The sequence below is a fragment of the Cucurbita maxima genome, unplaced genomic scaffold (genome assembly GCF_002738345.1).
Source record: "Cucurbita maxima cultivar Rimu unplaced genomic scaffold, Cmax_1.0 Cma_Scf00010, whole genome shotgun sequence".
NCBI lineage: Eukaryota > Viridiplantae > Streptophyta > Magnoliopsida > Cucurbitales > Cucurbitaceae > Cucurbita > Cucurbita maxima.
The window spans coordinates 464119-486469 of record NW_019272026.1 but is presented as its reverse complement, the minus strand read 5'-3'; the positions used below and the strand labels follow the sequence as shown (position 1 = coordinate 486469).

General features: G+C 36.5%; 1 protein-coding gene, 1 long non-coding RNA gene and 1 other non-coding gene across 5 annotated transcripts; all 3 read right to left on the bottom strand.

Annotated features, from left to right (window-relative positions):
- Positions 1-461: 461 nt before the first annotated feature.
- LOC111485413 (asparagine--tRNA ligase, cytoplasmic 1-like) lies at positions 462-3467 on the bottom strand. The gene is made up of 6 exons (XM_023132291.1): positions 2921-3467; positions 2167-2757; positions 1289-1545; positions 1084-1213; positions 946-1004; positions 462-870 (listed from the first exon to the last, which is right to left on the bottom strand). Exons 1-6 carry the CDS (start codon positions 3416-3418, stop codon positions 687-689), a joined length of 1719 nt encoding a protein of 572 aa, XP_022988059.1. The 5' UTR covers positions 3419-3467; the 3' UTR covers positions 462-686.
- Positions 3468-9584: 6117 nt separating this feature from the next.
- On the bottom strand, positions 9585-9748 carry LOC111485889. Its single transcript, XR_002718773.1, has one exon. It is a non-coding gene; the product is annotated as a U1 spliceosomal RNA (small nuclear RNA).
- Positions 9749-16294: 6546 nt separating this feature from the next.
- Positions 16295-19005, bottom strand: LOC111485540. 3 transcript variants are annotated; one of them, XR_002718675.1, is made up of 4 exons: positions 18736-19004; positions 18570-18660; positions 18223-18287; positions 16295-16492 (listed from the first exon to the last, which is right to left on the bottom strand). It is a non-coding gene; the product is annotated as an uncharacterized LOC111485540 (long non-coding RNA). The 3 variants fall into 3 exon arrangements; XR_002718676.1 differs by lacking the exon at positions 16295-16492 and adding an exon at positions 16532-16877 and having other exon boundaries at positions 18736-19005; XR_002718674.1 differs by lacking the exon at positions 16295-16492 and having other exon boundaries at positions 16841-18287; positions 18736-18997.
- Between the last annotated feature and the right edge of the window lie 3346 nt (positions 19006-22351).

Here is a 22351-nt window from a genome sequence, read left to right as displayed (position 1 = left end):
TACCCTCATTCATGTTAAATTCTATTGGTTGGTCATTCAAGCTTAAGAATATAATTGTGCCCTTGTATACATCTACCAGAGTTCCACCAACTTTAAAAAATGATCTACTTAAAGTGATAGGTACCAACTTTTTGTAAATTGATAGAGGCATTATGTTTATACTCGCCCCAAATCACGTAGGCCCTACCCAATTCTTTTCCTCCTACTGAGACCGTAATGGTGAGCGTCCTAAATCCTTCTCCATCAATTAAAAGGGTTATATACTCTCTAAAAGGGGAAAAAAATACTTTAATTATATTCTAAACTTTAAAAATATTCATTTTAATCCTTAAAATTTGAAGTTGTAGTCAAAAAAATGCTAAAAGTGAATGAATCTAAAAGGTATAAATTCGAGTAAAGTTCAACGAAAAATTCATAAGCAAAATTAGGGTCTTACGTGAAATGAATGTCGAAGTAATCGCTCCCATAATAGACTCTTGTTGTGACATTGATCCACTTTTACATTCTTTTTACAATCTTCTCTGTAAACAAATTAAAATCTGTTAGTACCAAAATATCTAACACATCAAACCAATTGAAGTCATTTGAAATGCAATAGTTTCTGTATAAAATAAACCCACCAATCCAAAATTTATGAGCATAAATTAAAACCCAACAACATATCTCTTTAGTGTAAATATATATGATCATAGGTCTGCTCGTCCTGGGTATCTGGGGAATGGTATAACATCTCTGATGTTGTCAATCCCAGTGGCAAAAAGAAGCATACGCTCGAATCCGAGGCCGAAACCGCTGTGCTTCACTGTCCCATATCGTCTCAGATCGAGGTACCATTCGTATGGCTCGAGCGGCAAATCTACCTCCTTGATTCTGCAGGGAAAAACAATTGAAACTTCAAAGTTCACCAAGGAGAAACAACCCGAAAACTATGTATTGTTCTTCTACCTGTCTCGAATAACCTCGTACCGCTCCTCCCTTTGGCTTCCACCAATCAACTCCCCAACCTTCAATAGAGCAAAGAATTCAATTTTTTTCAAACAAAAGGTCAAAAATGGTGAAACAAATCACAGATAACTTAACTACCTTTGGTACAAGAACATCCATTGCAGCTACAGTTTTCGAGTCGTCATTGAGCCTCATATAAAATGCTTTGATTCCTTTTGGATAGTTATAGACAATGACGGGCTTTTTAAATACTACCTCAGTCAAGTATCTGAGCAAGGAAGCAGAAAAATAATCACCATTGTTTCAAGTGGAATGTAAATGAAAAACATCGGAGTTCACAAACCTTTCATGCTCTGAAGCTAAATCAATCCCCCATTCCACTTTGTTCTCAAACACCTTACCCTTCTTTACAGCTTCTTCAAGTATTTCAACAGCTTCCGTATAGGAAGTTCGAACGAAAGGGGTTGAAGAGACCAGTTTGAGACGATCAATACAAGTTCGGTCATACTTGTCGGCCATAAATTGCATGTCATCTAAGCAGTTATCAAGTAACCATTGACACAAAAATCTCACATATGCCTCCGCACAATTCATATCATCCTTCAAACAATTAAAGAAAAGATGTCACACAAGGTTAATTCAATTAAACCTCTAGAAGAAGAGCATACAATCAAAATCTCTAGAAGAAGAGCATACAATCAACAAAAGAGAACTAAATCCCTATTTGCAGAGTTCCGTTGCTTTTCTTATTCCTATCCTAACCAGTTCCATGGTTGATTGCCATATGCATAGTAGTTAAAGAGAACACAGCAAACTTAAACCAAGCCCTCTAGCAACTTCTTCTCAATTAGAGTTCTTAAGGAAAGGCCAGATTGTGCACAAGATTAACATTTAGTTACGAAAGAAACTCATAGGAAGATAAATATTAGATAAACGGCAACTATGGCTTGAACCCATTTCCTCCTATCGTTAGTTATATTAACGAATGACCACTAGGCCAACCAAAATGGCTTTCTTATAGAAATTAATTACAAAACTAAAGGAAGAGATAAACTGATCCTAGAACATAAAGCATCCACTACAAGATAAAATGTCAGAGGTATTGTTTCTTTTGATAGTTATACGTAGTCAATCTTCTAAGCCAGAGACATGAACCCAATTCCAATTGAGTACGCAAAAAAGAATACAACTAGGAACAAAATTTAAGCATAGTAAATAAACCTGCAAATCTGCAAATGCAATTTCAGGCTCAACCATCCAGAACTCTGCAAGATGTCTTGAAGTGTGAGAATTTTCGGCACGGAAGGTCGGTCCAAAGGTGTATACACTACTAAGAGCACAGGCATATGTTTCGACTTGCAGCTGGCCCGAAACAGTCAAAAACGCTTGTCGAGCAAAGAAATCTTTTGCATAATCAACTTTCCCATCTTTCTCCGGAATGCCCGGTTTAAGCTTTGCTCTCTCTTCCAGCTTAGAAACATTCTCCTTTGCCTTCTTCAGTTCCATAACAGAAGCACCAATTTCCTCCTTGCTAGCTTTAGATGCCTTCAGCTTGGCAACAGCTTCTCCTTTCTCCTTGACAATTTGCCTTGCTTCATCTACTTCTGCTTCTGATGGAGGTGGGTTCTTAACCAACTCCTTTTCTAACCTTTCAGCCTCACTCAATAATGTGGTAACTTGAAACATTTCACCAGCACCCTCACAATCGCTTGTGGTGACAATTGGTGTGTGAATATAAAGAAATCCATGCTTGTTAAAAAATGTGTGTGTGGCATAAGCAAGTGCATTTCGAATTCTAGCAACCGCAGATATCTGTAATCGTAGAGAAAACATGAACTCGTGGATAAAAGTGTACTGATAATCAGTTACAGAAAAATGCAATAAATGAAACCCACAAATGTGAAAACCCCAATCGAAATAATCTGATTCAATTTCTAATTATTCAGATTCGGAAGACAATTTCAATTTCTTTTACCGTGTTGGTTCTAGGGCGGAGATGGACGAAATCTCTTAGAAACTCGAGAGTGAGTTTCGTCTTCGGCAAAGGATACCGAGCGGGATCAACCGAACCGACATGAACGACAGCATCAGCCCGAAGCTCGACTTTCTGGTGCTTACCCGGTGGAGGAAGCTTGAAGACACCGTCGACAACAACACAGGTTCCAGTAGGGACAATCTGGCCAAGATCCGCCAAAGACGCTTCGATGATCACTTGGAGATTCTGCGGGCAAGAGCCGTCGTTCAACTCGAGAAAGGCAAACGCATCCTTGTCGGCCTTTCTTCCGGTTTTGACCCAGCCACCAACGCGAACCTTCTGGCCGGCAAGGCCTGCGCCGCCATCGGGCCGGGAGACAATTGAACGGATCGGAACGCGGTCAGAGAATTCGGCTTTGAGAGAGTTGTAAGTGGGAGCATCGTCGTTCAAGGTGACGGCGGCGAGTTGGTCAGCGGGCGGCGCGGAATGCTCTGCCATTGGACTGTCGCCGGTGGATACCTCAACTGCTGAAGTGAAATTCTAAACCCTAATCCACACTTGGCATTTAAAGTCTCCGTACAGGTTCACATCTGTCCGGCTTTCTAATTTTAATCCGGTTCGATTTGGTTTTTCTCCTCCAAATAAGTTTTTTTTTTCTCTCCATAAAAAAAAACAAAAATAAAATAATAAACCGGGAAAAAATACTCTTCAAAATTTTTTAATTTTTTACTTTAATTTTCAATTATCACTATTTTCAAAGTATTACAATTTCATCCATAAACCTTTAGTATTTTTTAATTAACTTATATATTGAAACTAATTTAATTTTTAATTAATTAGTAGAATTAATAGTGAAAAATTAAGGATAAAATATCTAAAAAATATCTTAAAAGTCACTTCAAAACTTCTTAACGTTCTCTCCCTTAGATTTGTCATGTACTTGCTAACAATTCCTAGTTCATGTGTTATATCAGGTTTATTACATACCATAACACATATCAAGCTCTCAACTGCAAAAGCATATAGAACTAAATGTCGTGATTTCTCCTTTAACAATTTAACACGATTTGCCAAAAGGGTAATCTTGGGTTTAACATCCTTCACCTTGAATTTAATATGCCAAGAGTAATCATCCTCCTAAGAATCTTTCATCTCAAATACGGAAGACAAACTTACCTACAGATGATTTATCTCCCTCCTACTAGATCCTACAATTAGTAGATCATCCAAGTACAAGAGTAGAAACACATACGAACTTGTGTATTTCTTGAAGTAACAACACTAATCATTTTCACTCACGTGGAAAACATTAAAGAGTTAAACTTCTTGTACCCACTATCTTGGTGCTTGTTTCGGTCCATGCAAGTTTCTATTGAGCTTGCACATTAGTGTTCTTTACCTAAACTACAAACTTTTTCGGTTGCTATATAGATCTCCTCATCTAGACCATCATGTAAAAACACTGTTTTACAATCATTTGCTCAAGGTGTAAATTCTCTGATGCAATAATACTCACACACTCAAATGAAGAACAAGATGGGAAATACAAAGAGAAATATGTGTCACACTTAGGAAACTCCTATTTTAATCTATTAGGTTTCAAATGACTAAATCAATCCATACTTAATTTAGGGCATTTAGGTTTAGCTTTAATTTAATCTCAAACATAATACAAATGTTACCATTGAAATGAAATCAAAATCCGTACTCGAAATATTCAAATAGGATAAAAATATCAAAACCAATTTAGTAGAGTTGGAGGGACCTAATTCAATCGAACCGAATCACATCATTTCCTTCCTATAACGACCCTAGATTCTACTTAACTTATAGTCGCTACTGTATACCTAACGTAATCATTTTATGTGAAAATAATCATTTGAAACATAATCATAAAATATTATCATAAACTACATCTTTACTAATAAGTAGGGGTGTACATGGTCCGGGTTGGGTCGGGTTGGAGGATTTTTTCGACCCAACCCAAAAGTTCGAGTTGGTTGGATTGGTAACCCCCAACCCAAAACTTTTCATAACCCAACCCTCTGTTTTCAAGTTGGGTTCGGGTTAGGTTGTCAAAAAAAAAAAAAATTAAGTTTTATTTATCCACAATTTATAATTATTCAGATACCATCTAAAATATATTAAAAGTCTATAATTATTGACAAAAAAATAATAATAATAAATTAAAAAACGAACGAAAATTGTAACATAATTCAACATTGTCATAAAACTAAAGACAATTAAATACCGACATTTTTTAAAAATTAGTTAAAATAACAAAAATACAAAAATAGATCAAATAATTAAAAATAACAAAAATACAAGGATAAAAATATAAGGAGTAAATAATAAAAATGATTAGTTTAAAAGTATTATTTATAATAAAAATAAAAAATATATAAAAATATTTTAATTGAAATATGTTTATTTCCTTGAACTGAACTCAGTACCACTCTAGCAGACCTATCAATACAGGAGTATTTTTAATATATTTTATATATTTTTATTTGGCTCGGGTCAATTCGAAGGTTTTTTCCATGAACCCGAAACCGAACCGATTTAGTTCGAGTTCAGAAAAATGAACTCAACCCTACCCGAAATGCTAATCCAACCCAACCCAACCCAACCCTTATAGTTCGGGTTGGGTTGGTTTGGATTGTCGGGTTGTCGGATTGAATGTACACCCCTCTTAATAAGTCTTTAAAACAATTTAACAGAAATTAAAATAGACATAAGTAAAATAAAATAGAAATATTCTATACTAACTTGTAGTCTACAAATTTAAATACTATGTATGTGTCATGGTTTTCGAAATTGCAATGTCACCATTAACCGTACAGGGAGCCTTGGTTTTACTTGAAAAATAAGAGTAGCGGGTGGCTTGAGTATTTTAAGAAATACTCAGTAGGTGACCCCACTATTGGGTGACCCCACTATTGGGTAGATGTGAGCACACACAATCATGAGTGGAACTATCTTTTAAATTTGTATTCCCTTAGGCGACTATCCTAAGTGGGTAATTGTATGTATGTTTACTATGCTACACACAACCCACACATGGAGTATAAACCCACCGGTTCTCACACTTCTTGGGCTCCTTTTCTGGTTGGGCTAGAATTCTCTAGTGCTGTTGTCGGACACTCGGTAGGAATAGTGATCATCGCAGCATTATGATAAATATAATGATCATTTTTCTTTTTCATAACATACATGTTCCTACCATCGTAAAAGGAGAAATTTTTCAATGCATGTATTAACAATGATACATGAGATTCCAACATTTTCATTCATTAAATCATGTAAAACAACCTCTTCAATTTTACTTCATATCATATCATTTTTATCATAGCTTTCAAAGCATGTATCGGGGTTGTGCATCATGTTGAAATATCATATCGCATGTCATTCATATCATTCATTGTGTCACATCGTGTCATATCATAAAACATATCATGTAACATGTATCATATTCTAAAGCATATCATATCATAGACATATCATATCATAGGCATAGCATATTATAATAACATCACACATAACAGACATATGACACGTGTCAAGCCTCTTTTGACTCGTGTCATCATGCATAAGATAATTTCTAACAAAGCCAATAGTAAGGCCACTTTCTTGGTTGGTCTTGGCCGACATTCTCCCTAAACTAATTGTTTAAGCTCGTTCTTCGAATCTTATTCCAAGCGTCGCCGAAATATTTCCTATAAAACATTCACTCAATTTTCTTAATAACTCTAATTTTCTAATCTAATTTAACTTGAATTGAGAAATTGACCGTCATACTGGCATTAATCGCCTTCGATAAGGTCGAATTCAACTTCAAGTCAGTCGAAAAGGTAGAAATTAACTTCCCAGATCTGGGTTGCCTTTCACCTCTAGTTACTCTCATTCACAATGGAAGCATCAGTACTTTAGTATAATCTGAGAATGGAGAGGTACGACATTGCCATTATTTAAAAATTAACTTCCTCATCGCCAATGGTGATTCTAAACTAAACACACGATGGAAGGGTATTGTTTGGCTTACATATGCGTTCTGAATCCTTGTTGAGTTCTATCTTGGAGCTTCGCCCTTCGTATGGTGTAAATGTGAGTTTCTCACCGACGTCGTTCTTCAATATACATAAACGTTTCATCTCCTCTTGGTATTCTCAAAGGTGGGTTTTGAGGAGTGACTGAAGCATGGAGTAAATTTTGGCCGGCATTGTGGTTGCATGGGAGTCGTGGTCACTCAATTGTCAATTGCTAGCAACAAGTATTTTGTTTTACTTGTTACAATTTTAGTCATTGGATGTGGATGTACATGATTATAGATAAGGAGAGGCATTATATACGTTCAAAGGAGTCCTTTCTAATATTTTCCCTCCTTGAATATACATGCTATGATACCAAGTTCACATTATGTCTTATGAGACACTTGATTAGTCTTGTATGATATGAATGATATGTCGTATATATAGACCATTGGAAGGTTATGTCATGGAAAATAAGGAAGTATGATGTGCATCATAATCTTGTACCATTATTTGAAAATGCAAGACCTCATACATATTATATGTCACGAGCCTATGATACTTATCTAAGATGTTTTGTATGGACCCATACACTATGATATGATACCGCTCCTTTCTTCCTATTGGTTTTCAATAGCATGAGCATGCTCTACCCCATAACCAAGCCTAGTGGATATGTATACGAGTCAAGCCTAATGGGAATGTATACAAGCCTTTCTAATGAGTTTATGCGCACTTGCATTAAACCTTGTGTAGAGAAACACTATGCATTCAACCATACCAAGGAAAGAAAATAGAGTCCAAAATATAGTAAGAATAGTAGGTCCCACCATGAATGCATGTGATTGCATTTTCCGTCCCTTATAGTGAGGTCACTTCCCAACCCTACCATAGGTTCACGCCGATACTTTTTTATAGTATAGATAATAATGGTACCAAAATCAAATAAGAACTATCTTTCAAAAGATGAGAGTGGTTGATAGCTCACTTCTCAAGTCCACTCCACTTTGAGTAGAACCTTAGTTGTGTACCCACTCCACTTTGAGCATAAGCTCAGTTTTGTAACAGCGTCTACCGCTAGCAGATATTGTCAGAAGCTTAGTTTTGTAATAGCCCAAGTCTACCCTCGTAGATATTGTCAAAAGCTCAGTTTTGTAAAAGCCCAAGGCGCGATATTGTCATCTTTCTACAGTTTTTACTTTGGGCTTTCCCTACCGTTTTTAGGTTTTTAAAAAGTGTTTGTTATGTAGATGTTTCGACATTCTTATAAATAACGCTTTGTTCTCCTCTCTAATCAATGTGAGATCTCAGATCCGTCTCCTTTCATGTTAGGAACCACGACTCCACCCTAACCATAAACTCTCATGATTTTGATTTGGGCTTCCTAAGAGGCCTCTACCAGGCTTTGCTTTGGGCTTCCCAAAGGCCTCCACCCTAAGCATAAACTTTTATGGATGTATTCTTTACTTATAAACCCATAATCCTCTTCTAAATTAATGTCCATGATCCTCTTCTAATGTATTCTTTACTTATAAACTCCCATGATCCTCTTCTAATGTATTCTTTACTTATAAACCCATGATCCTCTTCTAAATTAACACCCATAATCCTCCTCTAAATTAGAGAAGGTGGGACTCTATTTAGCGAATGAGACTCTCTACCATCCTCAACACAGGAATCAGAGAGCTTAAAGCCCATGATCTTCTTCTAAATTAGCACGTCTACCATTCTCAACACAGGAATCAGAGAGCCCAAAGCCCATGATCTTCTTCTAAATTAGCACATGATCCTCTTCTAAATTAGCGACTAAAAATCCTCTGCTAATTATCAATTAGCGCATGATCCTCTAACAATCCTCTGCTAATTATCAATTAGCGCATGATTCTTATCTTCTAAATTAGCGCATGATCCTCTAACAATCTTCGGCTTATCGCATGATCAATTATCTTCTAAATTAGCGCATGATCCTGCATGATCCTATAACAATCCTCTGCTAATTATCTTCTAAATTAGCGCATGAGTGAGTGCTAATTATCTTCTAAATTAGCGCATGAGTGAGTGCTAATGCTAATTATCTTCTAAATTAGCGCATGAGTGAGTGCTAATTATCTTCTAAATTAGCGCAGGATCAATTATCTTCTAAATTAGCTCAATCCTTTGCTAATTATCTTCTAAATTAGCACAGGATCAATTATCTTCTAAGTTAGTGAATGATCAATTATCTTCTAAATTAGCGCATGATCAATTATCTTCTAAATTAGCTCATGATCTTCTAAATTAGCTCATGATCAATTATCTTCTAAATTTTAAATTAGCGCATGATCAATTATCTTCTAAATTAGCAACTAACGATCACTCTTCTAAATTAGCGACTAACAATCCATAACACAGGCATGTGAGGGAGGGAGGTTGGGCATTATAGTTTTTTATTTCTCCAATGCTAAAAAACCCCACGTCCTGAATCTTTCGTTTAAGAAAAAACGAAAATTAAAATGAAAACATTTACTACTTCAGACACAATTCCTTCCACATATTAAAATATATTAAAATGACTAAATAGAGACAGGAAAATACCTGTACGATTTCCATGGACGCGAATAAGCAAACAATAAAAAAGGGTTGAAACTGGGGGATTGATAGGGGCTGCGCAAACCGCAAGCCCCACTACCACAAATAATGACGTAGGCTCTGCCGCTTTGGGCAGACCTTAGACGGGCACCCCTCGTTAATGTGCAATGAAGGTCACCAATCTAGGCCATGGGCCTTCTTGATCGCCAATCGACCTCGTCCAGGTAAGTATGTTTCTTGGATTGATAGTGTCTTCTATTTATAGTGATGTGATGCCTTCCTGCCGCTAACTTGAGCGATGTGGGTCTTTTCTTATCACTGATTATGAGAGAAAGGGTAAAATGGGTACAAAATTGTAAATAAAATTTAATAACTTATCTGATATTCAATAAAATTAAAAATTTATTAATTTATCGGACATTCTGAAAGTTTGGAGTCAAAATAACTACAAATCGTAAACTTATAATTTAATTTAGCAACATTAAAAGAACGATTTGAGTAACAAATAATGCCTATTAAAACAATATTTAGGATTCGTTGAAAATTTAATATCATACATGTTTCAAATATTCCATTGAATCTTATACCAATGGATTGAGTCGTAAATCTAGTGATGGATATGAAACTCACGAGCTCCTTAGTAAGATTTAAGTTGTATAACTTTTTTGCTTCATTAAGGTGAAATTACTACGTTGCCCTTCCATAAAGCCTATAATTTTTTCATACTTTCTCTTCTCCTTCAAGCCAGTAGTTCTAAGTCAACATTTCCTTGTCTTTTCGTCTTAAAATATCTCATAATGATCCTCTAAAGTTATCTTGGATAATTTTTTTTTTTGTTTTCGAACGTTTTAGGTTGATTATACATCACATTTTTCAATTTTATTTTTATTTTTGGTTTATTTGTTTCGGTTTATTTTTGGTCATGGCAATCCCTTGTTACTAAAGAATTACAAATCAGATACTTCAACCATGAGTGTGAGGAGATGCACCTCTTGACCTTGTTTAAGATTATGATAAGGCAACCCTAATCTTCAGTCAACGATTCAAACTTTTGTTGGAGCAAAAACATTTGAATTAAAAAAATTAACTAGTCTTTCTATAAAATTCCAATCAACCAAAGAGAATGGGCTAGAATTAGATTACTGATAAAAAAAATCTAAAAGCAATATTTGTAATCTTGTTCTAAACTGAGTCACTCAACTTCATCCAAACATAAAATGGCAAAATTGATGCTAAATTTTAAAGTCTCAATTTGATACTTAAATTTCATTCTTCATAAAACCTATTTTTATTTTTACCTAGTAATTTGTGGATAGTTATAGTTCTCCACTTCCAAAGAATTATTAGTGGCTATGATTTAATCCCACTACTCTTCAAATCTCAAAAAAAAAAAATAATAATAATAATAATAATAATAATAATAATGATCACTATGATAATAATTAAAATAATAAATAAAGTTTTCTAAGAAATTATTAATGGAGTACAATTTATAACAACTTTATTTGATACTTCAACGATGCAAATATTCACTTTCGAATCTCTAAATGATCATTCATCAATCGAATCAGCTTATAACACATGAAATAATGGTTGAACCAAGCCTATAAATTTTTGTAGATGAAGAATGAATGTTTTTTTAATCTTCTTGGCCTTGAATCGTGTAATAAGTTCAGTTGGTACATTTGAAACACCGTGATTCTTATCAGATTATGTTGGCATATTACACAGAGTTAGCAATGATATGGAAGTGGATCGAACACTTTTGGAGATGTCAAGGACCTAGAAAATAAACAACACAATTGGGAGAACATCGAATTGGGGAGAACATTGAAGAGCCTTCAAAGGGCCTTGAGAGGCAAGGTTGAGGCATATAAGAATAATGCCTAGTCTCCCAAGGTTTCTTCGTGCATTTTGTATATTTTGATAACCTTTTCATACATTTTGTATATTTTGGCCTAACATGGAATGTATGTGTTATTTTGTTTGAGGTTTAGGCGTCTAAGACTTTATCATCTTGGTTCAAGAACAATATGTAGAGTCTCGCATTTTGTGATGGCCATGTTTTCACTTAGTTCTCTCTTGTATATTGTGAAAGATATCGTCTACTCCTCAAGATTTAAAACGTGCTAGTAATAGACAATAACGACGATCTTGAGGATGACATGAATTCGAGGATGTTCATGGCTCCAAAGAGGATCATGGCTTCAAAGATGATGTTGAAGGTGCCATGGATTAGGTAGACGAGCGCCATCAATTTGATCATTCTACTATATAGGATCACTTGCTAAATCTCTCCATGACATTAGAGTTTGAGATATATGCATTGTAACGACTCAAGCTCATTGCTAACAGATTGTAACACCCTCAAAATGAAGGGAATTAACTCCAACAAGAATAAGTCGTCAATGTAAGACTCAAAGGATCAAAAGGGAAGAAATTAAAGGATTAGACAAGGACAAGAAACTTAAGCAAGTCACTCCTATACCCTAACAAGTAATCTTAAGGAGTTAAAAGGCCTTTGGAAAAAGGATTGGGGAGGAAAAAAAGTAAGTGAGAAAAGGACAAAAAAGTCATTTTAAATTACCAAGAATCTTTTCTTATTTTTAATTCCTTATCTAAAAGGAATTTTGAAGGGAAAAATGACTAACAAGGATGAATTTTTTAAAAAAGAATTATGGATTTTTTTTGAGAAAAGATAATAAAATATTTGGAAAGTGACAAATTACCAAAATACCCATGGAAGAAGGGATAATTAGAGAAATGCGACTTGATGAAAATAAGAGTATCTACGATAACCATCTGCACAAAATCGTTCGAAACTCAAATCACAGTCGTTGGATCTCCTCCTAAATTGGATAGGATCTAGAACACGCATAGATCATCACATCCAACGGTTAGTATTCAAAACAAAGGTCGGTAAGGCTCTAATCGGAGCTGATATTTCCGATAGATCATCTAGAAAGTTCAATCTTCAAATCACGATAATTCTGGAGCTCTCAATATTGGTTTAAACTCCTCCAAAGTCTGAAGTTGGGGCAAAAATATGGAATAAGAATCGAGAAAGATTGAACTCCCAATTGTAAGCCATAAGCTTTTAGATTTTGGGTCACCTACTCTTGGATTTCACCCAAATTCGAGAGAAATTCTCCATCATTTCCTTTCAAACTTGTTCCTATAGTTTCTAAACAAGATTACTCACAAGTTCTATGAAAGAATAGAGTGCTGAAACTACCTAGAAACCATTCCCCCAATCCAATCCGTCATTGAAGAGTTTTAAGGAAAACTTGAAAATTCAATCCGAGGATACACGATAATTCGTCAAGCAAGGATGATCCCAATAAGTTTTTGCACCTCCAAGGAATATTTCCATAGAAATCCTCGAAGAAAAATAACTGCATAAATGAGCTCAATTGAAGAAAATTAGTTTTGGGTTCAAATTGGGGGTAAGTATCAAATTCCTATCTACGGTCCCTTTTTCTTCGAATTGAGCAGTCCTTTAGCTTCAGAGGAAGAAATTGAGTAACTTTGATGAAGGAATCGAGAGCGAAAATTTTGTAAAACAAGCTACCTAGGAGATCGATTTTCTGATCTTTTGGGTAACTTTGAGACTGAGGCCAATTCTCCAAAATTGGGGTGTAATAGCCCAAATACATATACATATATATATAATATAAAAAATATAAACAAATAAAAAAAATATGCATCACAATAATAGTTATAATAATAATTCATAAATAAATAACTAAAAAATAATTACTTAAAAATAATAAAATAAAACTTATCCACGTCTCTCCACTAACCTCTCATCCCAATCTCATCTTCTCTCTCCTCAACTCACGACACATTATCACACAGTTAGTCCAAAAATAAATAGAAAATGTCAGAGCAAAAAGTAAAATGGCTTTCAGCCAGATCTCAGATTTAGAGATTTTGGTATGTTATTACAGTAAAATCATATCTCAGATTTCCTTTTCATATAAGCTATGGTAATAAGAAATTAATTTAGGATCCTATCATCTCTCTTTTATCCAATATTTTACTAGATTTTAAGGCAAACAATCGATTAAAATTGGCCAATAATATCTATTTAAAAAATAAACTGGAGGAATGTTGTTTAGAGAATGAAAATCTATTTATACAATCAGTAGTGAAGTGGGAAGATTGATGAAAGATTTGGTGAACATAATTTAAAAATAAAATCAGAAATATCAAAGGGGAAGAAACTCCATTAAATTTTATGCAGTAACAATATATTCCCTACCGTAATAATAGAAAATAAGATATTTAGTGAAAATAGCATTATATATATTTTTATTTAGTGAAAATAGCATTATATATATTCCCTACCGTAATAATAGAAAATAAGATATTTAGTGAAAATAGCATTATATATATTTTTATTTAGTGAAAATAGCATTATATATATTTCAAGACTTTTTAACAATGGACCAATGTAGATTAGAGATAATGTTGTAGAGTTCAAACTTGAAACTGATGTCATGGGATCACATAGGTTGACTCGGATTTCAAAGGACGGAATCAAACTTTCATTAAAGATATATTCGTGACAACGACTTAAGCTAGCTAGGTAGGTGGTCTTACTATCGGCATGATTATATTTGATGTTGACACGTGCTTGTGGTTCTGCACGTGTCATATATACTGATATGTGTGAATTATCTGTGAATCGGTATGCTTATATTATATTTATGTTATGTTATAATATGTGGATTGTATGATAATAATTATGGTATGATGTGTTCAAGGATATGTTTGAGATAGGATACGAGAATGATGCACAAAACGAAATCTAACGATAGGAGTAAGATACGTTCATGAAACGTTAGGGTTAGGTTACATACTGGAGTGTTATGGATATGGGAGATTGATGAAAGAATATGGTTAGAATATGGGTAGAAAGGGATAGGTTTGTGATAGATGGATAGAACGATTGTGTTAGGATACGTTCCTGTGATGATATGACTAAGGTACGTTCACGTAACGATATGACTGTGATAGGTATAAGAACGTTAAGGCTATGATAAGTTAGGGAATGATATGACATGTTTATGATACGATATATTGTGATGTGATATGTTATTTTTAGATTGCTTTGTGTGATCATTGAGGTAATTGTTGTATGAATTGCACGTTATGAAATGACATGTTAAAAGCATGAAGCGTTATGTTATGTTTTCTAAATTGTATGTATACAACATGTTATGAATGACATGATATCACGATAAATGAAATGAAATGTATCCCTGTTAGGATTATGTATGATACGTAGACTAAAAAATGAGAAATGACATGTTAAGTATGAAAGATGATAGCGGGGTTATCTTCATTAATGATAAAAGTAGAAATGTTGGGGATCTCACATTATATGTGCTCATGCATTTAGGGGGATTTCCCTATTATATCACGAGGATACGAACGTGTACATCAAATGACAGGACAACGATCGTTATGTTTTGCATAGCGCTGTCGTGACGATTACTAGTTCTAATGGGTGTCCGACCTAGGGAGCGTCCCAGTGTATGCTCGCCCGACAAGTAAGGTGGCCCAGCGATGTGCGAATTGACTGGTGAGCCCATACCCGCACGTATGGGTTGTGTGTAGAGTATATGGTACACGTTCAAATTACCCGACAGTACCGTAGGAAAATAGATTGAAAGGATAGGTCCCGTCATTGCATTCGCATGTTCTTGCATTTAACCCCAATAGTGGGGTCACTTACTAATTATTTCTTTCAATACTCAAGCCATGTGCTACTACATTTTTCAGGTTAAGGCAAGACATTCATGTATGGTTGACGACAGCACCGCAACTCGAGACCATAGCACATGCATAAGATAGTGATATTTATTTTCTTAGACTTAGGCTAGAATAGGATGTTTTTAACTTAAACGCTTATTTATTTTATTTAGTCTTTTGTTGTGTCGTTTTAAAGATGTTTTCGAAACACGCAAGTCCATGCCTGTGTTTTAAGATAAAGGTTATGTATTATGGAATTTAAATGAAGTCTTCTGCATTCAATGTTTATGGTACGTATACAGTAGCGACCTTAAATTAAGTAGAAAATTTTGGGTCGTTACATGGAAACATACACTTAAGGGCGTTCCTCCAAGAAAATTTTGGGTCGTTATATGGGGACACACACTCAAGGGCGTTCCTCCAAACCAATTCTTTTAGCTTGAGAAAAGGATATGGAAGAGGTTCCATGAAGAAATCGGACCTTGAAAACCCCTAGAATCGGCTACCCAATAAGAAATCCTCGTTTTTAGCACTGACGAGAAAATTAATTTTGAACAAACTTTGAAATCGATCCCTAGATCTTCCCTGTAACATCATCTTTAAGTTTCACGAAGAAATAGATGGGAGAAATGAAGTGATCAGAGGAGCTCAAGTTTCAAACATCGGCATGATGAAAACGCGTGTCTTCTTCCTCTCTTCTTCCTTTCCAGAGGAAGAAGACGATGACGTGGCCAGTTCAACTAAATTGGCCAAGTCAACTCAAAATCCGATCTTTCCTTGGTTTTTCTCAATTTTACTCCTTTCTCAGACTAGTTCTCATGAAAATGTTTATGGTTCCATAAACTAGATACAATAAGGAGCCTGTGGAGGAAAATTTGAAGTAATTTAGTGTAACGACCCGATTTTCGAGGGACTCGAGCGTCGGACTGTTACTCAATGACGTGAATAAGTGTAATAAAAATGCTTAAAATTTAAAACATTTAAACACAAACATGCAATTTGAAATTTAATTAAAATATAGTAATGAAAGTTCTTCTTTTATAGAGACGAGAAAGATATCACTAAAATACATGAGTATGATATCAAACGATTTAAAATACATGGAATGCAGGATTTAAAGGCAAAGCACAAAGAAGACTACCGACTCAAATGTGATGGGATTCTCTATAGCTAATAGCCCAAGTGTGCCCCGCTCGACTGCTACATCAAACTCCACCTGAAAAGAAAGTTGAAGGAGCAGGAATGAGTATATAAAATATACTCAGTAAGCAGCTTACTGGTAGTTCGTATTTCTTAGCTATGTCTTATTGATCTTATTCATCGTTTGGTATCTTATTATCTTTTGGGGATTTGTCCCCCTCGTATAGGCTCTTCCTAGGCCACACCCTAAATTTTCTCATTCTAGTTTCTCCTGGTTCATGGTCCTATCTAGACCTCCAGCCCTCGGAATACTCTTAAGTTCTCTCGGTCACCAGGCTAATTGTCTCTACTAGTCTCTTTTCTTCATCATCAAATCTCAAGGACCTCGAGGCGCAAACTCGATACTCAAGGTTCATGCATTTTAGGAATCGACCAACTCTCAAGTGTACTACTGTAGACCCCTGTCACTCGTGACAAGTTCACTTAAAAGAAACTAACTGGCAAGCTTCCTATCAGTCCCTACAAAGTACCATTAACAATAAAATGACCAGTTCTATAGTTACGCAGACTCCTGACATTCGAGTCAAGTTCACGATTAGAGGTTAGTTAGCGAAACCCCTAGTCGTCCTCGGATAACCACTAACTCATACGCATGAACAATAAATCTCGACCAACTCTAATGTACCAATGTGGACTCCTGTCACTCGTGACAGGTTCACTAATAGGAAATTAACTGGCAAACTTCCCACAAGTCCCCACAAGGTACCCTCAAGAATAAAATGGCCAATTCTATAGTTACGCGGACCCCTCACAATCGAGTCAGGTTTACGATTAGAGGTTAGTTGGCGAACCCCTAATCGTCCCCGAATAGCCACTAACTCATACGCATGAACAATAAATCTCAACCAACTCTAATGTACCAATGTGGACCCCTGTCACTCGTGACAGGTTCACTAATAGAAAATTAACTGGCAAACTTTCCACAAGTCCCCACAAGGTACCCTCAAGAATAAAATGGCCAATTCTATAGTTACGCGGGCCCCTCACAATCGAGTCAGGTTTACGATTAGAGGTTAGTTAGCAAACCACTAAATGTCCCTGGATAACCGCTAACTCATAGGCATGAGCAATATCACCTCGACCAACTCTAATGTACCACTATGGACTCCTGTCACTCGTGACAGGTTCACTAATAGGAAATTAACTAGCAAACTTCCCACAAGTCCCCACAAGGTACCCTCAAGAATAAAATGGCCAGTTCTATAGCTACGCAGACCCTTGACAATCGAGTCAGGTTTACGATTAGAGGTTAGTTGGCGAACCCCTAATCATCCCCGGATAACTGCTAACTCATAGGCATGAGCAATATCTCTTGACCAACTCTCTAATGTTCCAACGTGGACCCCTGTCACTCGTGACAGGTTCACTAATAGAAAATTAACTAGCAAACTTCCTATAAGTCCCCATAAGGTACCATCAACAATAAAATGACCAGTTCTATGGTTACGCGGACCCCTGACAATCGAGTTAGGTTTACGGTTGGGGTTAGTTGGCGAACCCCCAATCGTCCCCGGATAACCGCTAATACTGTAACATGCGTGACGGAGGCATAACTTAATGATCTAATAATGGAAAGCTAGTCATGAATCTCAGCTCATAAGGTGGTTGCATACGCGTTTCAGAAAAGTTTCAGCGAACATACATACTCACATTCATCATGTGTCATCTCAACTCATAGATTCTTATATCAAAATTTCATGCATATTATGAGCATAGTTAAATCCAAGGTTTCGAGGTGCCACTTACCTGAAAAGTGTGACACTTTTTGTTCGGATTTGCATCTCCCGAGGGTTCCAAAATTTGCCTAACTCCTAGGATAATTCTTACATCGGTGCAAAATGAGGAATATCATGAAAATGGTGACAAGATTGGAGTTAAAGCAGGTGAATTAAATCGAAAGAGTCAAACCGACCCAATTAAGTCGGGTCGGGTCAACTGGACCTCTACTTGGGTCGGGCCGACTGCCCCCGGTTCGCACGCCCATGGTGGGCAAGGCGGGACGCACGCGCTTGCATTGGCCGCACGCTGGCCAGCGCAAGACGCGAAACCCTTGTTTTCCCCCGACCCCTCCTTTTTCTTTCACTCACCTGTACATGCTCGTCGTCGGCTCGCCCTCTGATTCGTTTCCGACGCCCACAATCCTCCTCAAATCTCGTAGATCGTCCGCCCGCAAACGCATAGCAACTGAAATCGGGTCAATCCCATGAAGGTTAGGGGATGAATCTAACGGTAGAAGCTCTCAAAAACCCATGAACGGACCTTGGCGTTCTCCCTTCGTTCGACTTTCCTCTTCAGTTTGTATCCATCCGAAGTCGACTGCCGAACACCCGTGGATCTAGAGCTCAAGTTTCTCCGGCGAGCGTGGGTTTCAGTCTCCTACCTCCGGTGCCTTCTCCCTTCGACAAGTTGTAGTCCTACCTTCCTCGAACGGCCGGCCACACCTTAAGCCCACTCTCACCCCTTCTATTCCCGCGGGCTCAGATGAGGGATGGGATGTTGGGAGTGACTTGCTGCGCCTGTCATTTCCTTCTTTTTTCTTTTTCTCTTCTTTTATTTATTTTATTTATTTATTTATTTAGTTATACCTCCTTTGGACGGCTAGGTATTACATTTAGATATCGCAAGTTCAAGAACGGAAGTCCCGAACGTCGACGATGAGATAAGACCAATTTTTTCTTAAGAAATACTTGTAGGAATAACTTGTATTTTTATATAAACCCTAAACCAAGTATGAATTAAGGTTATAAGAAGGAAAAATCTAAAGAACCATAAGTTAAGACCTCGAACCAATCAAATTTCTTGGGATTTAGGTAACGTTAAAATAACTCATTAAATGAACTCTAATTATGTGCATATTATAGCATGTTGAGGTTTTGTATGAAATTTTGTGGTCATTGGATAAGGTTGAGTAGGAAAACCAAGCAATAGTAAAAAATGACCATAATGCCCCTACAAAAAACTACATGCAGGCTAAGCCCTAAATTACCTCCAAATATTATGAAATCTTGTATGAATCGTTATCTCAGGAAGTTGTATAACGTAATGAATTTTTGGAGTCATTGAAAAATGTTAGGTAGCGAAACAAAGATATGGGGTAAAACATTCATCACGATCCATACGACTTTACCTTCTATGATGACTAACGAGGTATCCATGAAGTAAGAGATTCCCCACATATACCCTTGGTCGCTAATAAGATTCTATGCGCACAAGATCATGTTGGGCTATTCCTAAAAATAACTTAAAAGTTCCAAGTTTAACCCAAGACAGTATGCATAAACTCTAGGATCACCAAGAATCAAATAGAACACCTAGGTTAATGCAAATATCATGCTTATCAAGTTGCTAGGATCCATGCCCGAAGTAACCATTATCTCCCCTTACAAAATTATCACGAGGCCCCTATCCCTCTTTAGGTGGGATGCCCAATATGTACCATGAGCCGGATGCCATGATGGACTTATTATTTCCCTCACCTAAATGAGAAACCCTGCATCATGATTTACCAACAAGATGCCACGATTATGACGACGCCATCTATGCACTTATGTGGAGAAAATTAAGGGTTACTTTGGAAGAGTTTTTAGGGCTAAAATATGATGCATGACATGAAAACCTCTAAGGTTTAGTTCCTGAAAACGAAACAAGAAGTCATATCCTACCTCAAGGTCTAGACATGTTCCAAATTACTAACGGTTTTCTGTAAGACCTATTCTAAATGACATGAGGATAAGTTCAAGATTTCATGTTGAATGGAGAAAGTTTGAAACATAAACTAAGATAGAATTTAAACGCCTAAAGGAAACACCTCAAGATTCAAGACCCTTCTAGAACCCTTTAAGGAATCCATTATGAATCTATAACCTTCTAGAATAACTCATGCTAGTTATTATGATGGATTCATATGATTACGAATGCATGTTACAAATTATGCCTCAAGGAATTACGAACCTTAAAAACTTACAAGATTGAGAACCAAGAATAATATCATACAAGCTCTACAATGAAAACCTCTAAGGTTTAGTTCCGGAAAACGAAAGCTTTTTTTGCATATCCTACCTCAAGGTCTAGACATGCTCCAAATTACTAACAGTTTTCTGTAAGGCTTATTCTAAATGACATGAGGTTAAGTTCAAGATTTCATGTTGATTGGACCAAGTTTGGAACATAAACTAAGATAGAACTTAAATGCCTAAAGGAAACACCTCAACTTAAACGCCAAGGTCCTCATACTAAAAAACTCAAGAATTCTAGGTAATAGTCTAAACATGTCCAATTGTGACTCATGACCTCCCACCACGCGGTGATTTCAGAGACCATGTTTCCTCTTCTAGGTGGGATACCATGCACCATGTTTCCTTGGCAGGATGTCATGATTTGGCCTCGTGTTTCTCTCACCTAGATGAGATGGCCTACACTATGTTATTGGGTACCCAAAGATTTGTAGGATGTCAGGTTCATGCATGCATCAATCACGTGACCTTTATAGTGTAACAACTCAGATCCACCGCAAGCAGATATTGTTCTCTTTGGGCTTTCCCTTTCGGGCTTCCCCTCAAGGCTTTAAGACGCGTCTGCTAGGGGAAGGTTTCCACACACCCTTATAAATTGTAACGACCAGAAATTTTCTACTTAATTTAAGGTCACTACTGTATACGTACCATAAACATTGAATGCGGAAGACTTTATTTAAATTCCATAAAACATAACCTTTAACTTATAACACAGTCATGGACTTACGTGTTTCCAAAACATCTTTAAAACGACACAACAAAAGACCAAAAATAAAATAAATAAGCATTTAAGTTTAAAACATCCTATTCTAGCCTAAGTCTAAGAAAATAAATACCACTATCCTATGCATGTGCCATAATCTCGAGTTGCGATGCCGTCGTTAGCCGTACAGGAATGCCTTGCTTTAACCTGAAAAATGTAGTAGCACAAGTCTTGAGTATTTAAAGAAATACTCAGTAAGTGACCTCACTATTGGGGTTAAATGCAACAATCACATGCAATGAAATGATGAGACCTATCTTTCATTTCGTTTCTTTTTCCCTACGATGCTGTCCTAACGGGTAATCGTGGACGTGTTCCATATAATCTACACACAACCCATACGTGCGAATATGGGCTCACCAGCTAGTTCACACACCGCTGGGCCACTATCCTTATCCGGTGGGCATACTCTGGGAGTCCCTTATGTCGGGACCCGTTAAAACTAGTAACCGTCACAGCAGCGCTATGCAACGCATAACGATCGTTGTCCTGCCATTGGATGTACGCGTCCATACCCTCGTGATGGGATAGGGGTATCTCCCAGATGCATGAACACACATAATGCATGAGATCCCCACTACTTCTACATTTATCATTAATGAACATAACCCCCTATCACGTTCCATGCTTCATGTCCTTCTCATTTTCAATTTACATTTCATACATATTCCTATCGGGGTTATGATGATTCCAGACAGTTTACCGTATTTCATGCCATACAATTCATGCTGTTTACATTCAAACATTCCATACAATCATGCCATAACCATTCAAGAACAGCATATTGTTACATGCATTACACATCATATCAGACTAAACACCATACATAGCATACATTCACGTTCATATGACTACGTACTTAAGCACAATAATCTAGCATACAACGTATCATATCATAAACAAGTCATAACGTAAACACTTCATAGTCATATCGTTCTCTAACTTACCATAGTCTTAACGTTCTTATACCTATCATAGACATATTATTACGTAACGTACCTTAGTCATATCATCACAAGAACGTATCTTAACGCTACCGTTCTATCAATCTATCACAAACGTATCCCTTTCTACCCATAACCTAACTGTATTCTTTCAT